This window comes from Suricata suricatta, chromosome 10 (assembly GCF_006229205.1).
Source record: "Suricata suricatta isolate VVHF042 chromosome 10, meerkat_22Aug2017_6uvM2_HiC, whole genome shotgun sequence".
NCBI lineage: Eukaryota > Metazoa > Chordata > Mammalia > Carnivora > Herpestidae > Suricata > Suricata suricatta.
In genome coordinates, this window is record NC_043709.1 from 104061274 (window position 1) to 104068553 (window position 7280).

A 7280-nucleotide genomic window follows, 5' to 3' on the forward strand; every position below is an offset into this window, starting at 1 on the left:
ACTGTTCAATACAGTGCTTTCCAACTTGGCTTCTAAACTAGTTTCTCTTTTCTGCTTAGAAAGGACCTCAGAGATGTCCAGGCTTTCAGGGGGTTGTTAGTCACTTAAAGATCCATTCAGCAGTTTGAGCTGGGATCTCTACATGCCAGGGTATGATGAATTTTACTGATTTCCTGCTTGTCTTTGAATATTAAATAAGGCACAAGGGAGAGGAAGATGTACTTACAATGCAGTGGGAAGTTTGAATCCTGGGGCCTTGAGCTCTCCAGTTGGTGTGCCCCCGTCCCAAATACATAAGGGCGGTGCCAGGCATGGTTCTGCCCCAGCGCTTTCTGAAAAGACCTGTCAGTTTAAGTAAAGGCCACAAGACAGCAGCTTCTTCAGGCTGTGGAAGAAAGTAAGGACCCAAGTATGCATGAGCTTGGAATAAAAGCAGAGCTGGTATTTCAGCCCTGGCCGTGGGTCTCAAGCTAGGGGGTTGGAGAGAGATGTTCTTTCTTTCTTTTTGAGCTATTTATTTATTTAGAACAGGGGAAGGGCAGAGGGAGAGAATATTTTTGAGAGGGTGCAAGTGAGCGAGGGGCAGAGAGAGAATCCCAAGAAGGACAGAGAGAGAGAAGCAGGGCTCACCCAAAGAAGAGCTCATGCTCACCTGATGCAGGACTCAAACTCATGATTCATAAGATGATGACCTGAGTGCAAATCAGATGCTTAACCCACTGACCCACCCAGGCACCTAAGAGGTCCATTACAAAGAGGCAACCATTAGCCCAAGGCTGGAACCCTGGCTCTGCTGCTCACCAGCCATGTGGCTTACCAAGTAATCCTCCTTAGGTCTCAGGCTGCAGGATGTGCAACATGGGCTCCTACCTCATAGAGGTCTTGTGAGGAATGGCTGGAACGTGCATGTGAAGCACTTGTGGTGTCCTGCACACAGGAGCACTCAGTAGTACATGATAGTAGTCAGTACACAGAAGAACTCAGTACATGGTAGTACTCAGTACATGGTAGTAAATACACTGGAGAACTCAGTACATGGTAGTACTCAATACATGGTAGTACTCAGTATACAGGAGCACTCAGTATAAGGTAGTACTCAGTACACCAGAGCGTTCAGCACATGGTAGTACTCAGTACACAGGCACACTCAGTACATGGTAGTACCCCAGTACACAGGAGCACTCAGAACACAGTAGTACTCAGTACATGGTAGCCATCATGTCATCCAGGTGTTGCTACCCCTACACATTGCTGCCTTTGTGAGGAGTCCAGGCTCCCTTAGGTCTCATTGCCTCTTAGCAAGGAGTGCTCTGACCTGATGCAAGTCAGAGCAGTTTAGGAACCTCACTGTTCACCTAGCCTCTCTTCCTGTTGCTAGAGCTTTCTTGCTCTAGTGTATGCTTTTTCAGATTAAAAAAGTAATATATGATCCAATATTCTGTATTGTGAGAGAATATAAAATAACTGCTCCCAGCCCATGGGTCCAGGCTGTGAAGTTGGGGTGCCCACTCATGTCCTCCCACATCACTCCTAAATGGCTTCAATGTCCATCTTCTTGCTTTTGATCTCCCCCTAGCTCTCCAGGCCCTGTTGCAGCCCCCAGATCTTGGCGCTGGGTCCACATTCACATCCTGTCCATTTAGGTCGGTTAAGACAGGTGAGCCAGGCTCGTCCGTTAGAGGAACATCCCTCTCTCATGACTTGAAGGATGCCAAGAGTTCTTGTTCAACATGCCCCCCGCCGACACCCCAGTTCCTAGATTCCTTTCCCATGAAGAGTAGCCCCTTAGGCTATTAGTTTACTGGATCTTTCTTTTCTGATTAAAGAAGAAGAAGATACAACAGTGACTTGAGAAGATGGGAGAGAACAGAAAGGAAGGAGGGGCAGTTGGCTGGCCCCTACTTTTGCCTGCACCCTGACATGGGTGTCCCACTGGTTGACTTTTGCTCAATGCCTCTTCCTTGGGACTCACACACAATATGAAAAGCAGCCCCTGCTTTTAACTGGACCATTCTGAAGTTTTAATAAGGAGAAGTTGAACTCGATTGACAGCTAAGTCTGTAGGCTGCCTGGGGTAGTGCAGATCCGGAAGGCAGACAGACCTAAATTCAAATCTGAATTCCCTCCTTCTTTTTTTAATGTTTATTTATTTATTTTTGAAAGAGAGAGAGAGCAAGCGAGCACAAGCAAGCAGAGGAGGAGCAGAGAGAGAGACACATAGAACGAGAAGCAGGCTCCAGACTCTTGGCAGTGGGGCTCGAACCCACAAACTGAGAGATCATGACCTGAGCTGAAGTCAGACATTTAACCGGCTGAGCCACTCAGTTACCCCTGATCCAGATTCTCTTCCGGACTCTAGTGTGGTACTCAGCAAGGTACTCTGTCTTTCTGGGCCTGGAGAAAATAGAGCTAAGCCTCCCTTGGAGACAGCTGTGAGGATGAAATGAGCAGCTGTGCGTCTAGGCCCTGACTCAGCCACGCACAGGGTGTCGCCGGGCTCTTTCCGGGCGCTGGAACTGCGGGGTCAGACTCCACCCCTCGGGCAGAGCCTGAGTGTGACCTCAGCCCTGCCCACTCTGAATGTGCTGCCCATTCCTATGCCATTTCACAGAGATGCTTTCATATATGGTCCAGCTGACCAAATGGGTAAGAGCTCGCTTGCCTAACTATGAGAAATGTGTAAATATTTGTAATATGCTTAGTCCAATCAACCATCTTATTTTACATCTAGATTTAGGAACAAATGAAGACATCTTCTTATGCTTTTCTGTCATTCTTTTATATGTTAATTTGCCCCCTGTTATGATTATAAAGATCTTGAGGGAAAGGACTGTTTTTGCATATGCCACCTCATTTGATTATTACCACAGCCTTGTGAGGTAACATTGCTCCTGTTTTATAAGTGATGAGAACATCCCAGGAGGTGAGGTAAACGCCCACAGCCTCAGCTAGTAGGACAGAGAGCAAGCCGAGGGCCAGGCTGTTCCCATGCTCTGATTTTGCCTCTCACCCTCTGGGTCTAACCACTGTGGAGCCTTTGGAATGGTCAGAAGCCCATAGGGCCACAACACAGAGTGGCCTTATCTGTGCTAAGAAATCTATTCTTTTTGTGCAGACTCAACGTGCTTAGATTTCACAGTCTCCTTTGTGTTTGTTTGTTTGTTTTTTAAAGGACTTATTCTTCTCATTCATACAGAATTCATGTCTTTGGCTGTTGGAAGAGTAATAGAGGAGGGCAGAGTATTTAAAAATAAGTTTCTCAGTCTTGCTTTTGGCAGGTTATTCTTAGAAAGAAATGGGAGTGAAAGCCCCGAGTGGGTGGGGAAATCTCTCTCAGGCCGAGTGCCCACCTGAGTTAGCTCTGCCTACAGAAAGCCTGGCTCCACACCCCCCAGGGCAAGGTCAATGCCATACTGCCTCTCCGAATAGCACACCAACTGCCTAGAAGGAAATAGCCAAGGTGTACCCACAATGTTAACACAAACCTATAAAATGATGACAAATATCACAGTGACATTTAAGAATTTAGTAAGAAAACCAGGACAGGAAAGATCTTAAACAAACCACACAGAAAGCTTGTCACAAGTCTCAAGTTTTTTTTTTTTTTTAATTTTTTTATTTTCAGAATAGAGGCTGGTTTTATTTTTAAAAAGAGAAAGAGAGAAAAAAACGTGATAAATGCTAGTGAGGTGCCACTTCCCTTCTTCCAGCTCTAACCGCCAGCCAGCTCTCTTCCGCAAAGACACATAGAATCAGAACCAGGGCACATTATATCAGAACAGCCTTTAGAGAGGGTCTGGTCCAACCCCCTTTTAAAACAGATACAGAGTCCGATGCTCAGATCACGGGTGCACCTTACTTTCACAAATGTTAGAGGCAGGCAGTCTGAATTGTGAACCCAGGGCACTTTCCTGTGAACTGTGCTGCCAGCACAAGCCTCAGGAGACAGTGCACCTTGTCTTTATTAGACCAATGGGGAACACCTCCAGTTTGACCCCCCCACTAAAGATGCCCCTAGAAAGCAAGAAAAATGAAACTTTAGGGGTCATTTCTTGTTGTGAGTGGAGCAAGGAAAGAAAGTAAAAGGACTCAAGAAAGAAACACCAAAAGGAAGGGATTGACCCCTGAGCACAAAGTGCTTGCACCAGATGTTTGAAAGAGAATGTCCAGGGCTGAGCGGGGGCCAGCAGACAGCCTGTGCGGCCCGGCCTCGGCCAGAACTGGCCCGGGCGCCATCAATCCCTCATCGTATCTCGGGAAGTGGTAGCTTGTTGGAACCTATCACAGCCTCCCACCAGAAAACTCAACAGCACTCAGATTTTACAGTCATTGATCGGGAGACCACCATCCAAACAGGAGAGAGGGGTAGGGCATGGGCCAGCCAGGGGCTGGCCATGGCTCAGACACAGAGCCCTTTCACAGTCACTGAGATTAGGCAGAGGGAGAGCAGTCGTGGGGGCCCACCCAGGGTCTGGGCCCAGAACTTTAAGCACAGGGAATTTAAAGGGAAAGGATTGGGGTGGGGATGGGGAGTGGGGAGAGAAGGCAGAAAAAAAGGTAAAATCCAACCCACTAATATTGGACCTGGTAGGGTGAGGGGCTGAGCACACAAATAATACATTGAGTGTAAACATTTTTGCTCTATCATCCCCACTGACAGTAGGGAAGGCTCAGAACTCTGGTCAAGCCATCAACCTCTCTGTGGCTCAGTCTACATAGACAGACGTCCTGTTAACAAACTCCCAACAAGTTGGGAGAGAAGGGCCCCAAGTGAAAAACTGAGGCCCAGAAAGCAAAAGTGATGTGTCACTCAAAGCTAGTGAGTGACAGAGTCAAAACTATAATCCATGACTTCTAGTCCTCTGTCCAGGGTTCATTATACCACACAAGACTTCTCAAGCATAAGAAGTCAGAAAGGGGAAAACAAAAATTCTTACAGCCCCACCCCGTCGTATTTGGGGGTGGAAGAAAGTGAGTATTTCCTGGCCTTGCTGCCAGCTGCCCTCCTGCACTCTTATCTCCCCTAAAAACACTTATCCTGCCTCAAGAGTGAGGTCCCACATTGAGACTATAAGTGGACAACCCCTGGGTGCCCCTCGTCATCAACCTCAGCGAGAATACCAGGCAGGAAGGCGGGGTATAGGTAAGATTTGCTTAGCTTCTCCATACACCTGCCTTCTCTGCAGAAATTCTCTTAACCAGAGCAGAGGACGAAGGTCACCACCTCTGCTGATCCACACCAGCCTTCCTAGAGGAAGGACAGATGGGGAATTGGATTTCCTTGAGCTAATAGGAGCCCCAATTTCACATATATTCAAGAACCCCACCAAAGCTTTTGTTCTGAGCCAAGATCTGACCCAGTCAGTAACAAACCTCAGGAAGGATAAGAGTTCTGGGTACAGAGGAAGGAAGAGAGGGAAGGCAAGCCAATGGCTGATACTCCACAGACCCTGTAATAAGACTGGCACCAAACCCCAGCTGGATCCAGTGGCCATGTTGAATGCAACTTCTGAGTATTTTGCCTGTATTTTTTGCAAGCAGCATCAGCGCATGATGCTACAAAAGCTGAAAGCACAGAGGTAGAAATGCTCACTCACCCAAGAAAGGGTGCAGTTTGGTCCTTAGAGTAGGGACCCTCTCCTCCCCAAGCTGAAATGAGAGGAGTAGAATTGAGGAAGTTCCTGGGTGAGCTTCTCCCTCAGAGGGGAGCAACTGGGCAGCTCCCAGGAGCCCAGCTCTTTCTGGAATTCATGGCCACAAATTCAGGTAGGAAGGAGGAGGGTGGTCATATGTGTGGTGGGGAGGGCAGGGCCTCCCCAGATCCACTGATTGCAAAGGACCACAATGTGGACACAAGAAAGCAACACTATACACACAGAGACAAACACATCTACCATCTGAGGGGGGACCCAATAGACACATCAGAGGAACAATGGATTTGGGGTCAGTTTCAAGGCATGGGACAGTGACCACTAACCACAGCCTGTAAGAACCTGGCACTTCCAGGCAAGAGGGGAAGGCTCAAGGCCCAGCACCCGCTTCCTGCGCATCCCCTTTTTTCCATGCTCCCCCACAATGGACAGGAATTAGGATGGCGGTGGGAAAAGCAAGAAGCAGAGGTATCCAGCCCCCTGGAGGCTAGATTAGAGTAGGACATGGAGAAGGGAGAAGAGAGTAGGCAGAACTTCCTCCTACGCCATTAGTGGCTGGTCTCCCTCCAAGCAGCCTTGACCCACAGGGTGCAGAAGGACACACTGGCCCTTTGCCCTATTGACAGTTACCTCTTCCAAATAGTGCCTGATCAAATCTGGGTGAGAGAAGGTCAGAGGGTAAGGGGCTGGGGTCTCCCAATCCCGAAGCACAAGCCCCTCTCTCTTGTCCCTCCTCAATTCTGGGAAGCCACAGCCAGGGTATTGACATAACCATGGGCTCCCCCCTCGTTCTCCGAGATACAGTGGCCCAGCTGGGAGACTCCCTGAGGTGGTGGTGGTGGCGGAGGCGGCGGAGGGGCAGAGGGCGGAGCGCCGTAGCCGCCTCTCCCCCGACTCGGAGAGGCCCGACTCCCCCGGTCCCAACAGCCTTCTAGGGCTTCCAGGCCCCGGCAGCCGAGGAAGAAGAGGTTCTTGAGCATGAAGATGGAGAGGGGCTGCTGGTAGCTCACCACCAGGAGGGAGCGCAGCGCCAACAAGGGCACGTCCACCAGGCAGCCGCCCAGCAGTCGCAGAAGGCGGCTGCAGCTGCCCGGCCCGGAAGCGTGGCCCCAGGACGAGGCCGCCGCTGCGGCGTTGAGCTCGTAAAGCCAGAGCACCGGCGAGGCGAGGGTGAGGAAGTAGACGGCGATGAGCAGGTAGCGCAGGTGCGCGGGTAGCGGCACGCGGCCTTCCAGCATCAGCTCCACCAAGGTGAAGCTGTCGAGCAGGTCCAGACACGTGCCCAGGAAGCAGCCGGCGGCTCGGTGCTGCTGGGGCTGCAGGAGCAGGGGTCCCGCCGAGCCAGGGGGGGCGCCCGCCTCGCTGATGGCCCGCACCAGGCTGTAGAGCAGGGGCACGGACAGCGCCATGGTGAGGCGGAAGCCCGTGGTACCGAAGGGCGCGCGCAGCTCGATGAGGTCCAGGATGGACGTGCCCAGGATGAGCACCACCTTGGGCGTGAAGGCGATGGAGTAGATGAGCCAGGCCAGGTAGGCGAAGGCGAACTCTCCTGCTGCCCCGGCAGCCCCCGGGCCGCCCCCCGGGCCACCGGCGCCTCCGCGGCCGCCTCGCGCCTTGGCACCTGCCGCA

At 50.9% G+C, this 7280-nt stretch overlaps 1 protein-coding gene across 1 annotated transcript in view; it reads right to left on the minus strand.

Annotated features, from left to right (window-relative positions):
* Window positions 1-3605: 3605 nt before the first annotated feature.
* Window positions 3606-7280, minus strand: part of TMEM121B (transmembrane protein 121B) — a 4416-nt gene continuing 741 nt past the window's right edge. Inside the window, exon 2 of the mRNA XM_029955565.1 lies at window positions 3606-7273. Coding sequence (XP_029811425.1) covers window positions 6386-7273 — 888 coding nt within the window. The 3' untranslated portion in view covers window positions 3606-6385. The remainder of the gene's footprint in view (window positions 7274-7280) is intronic.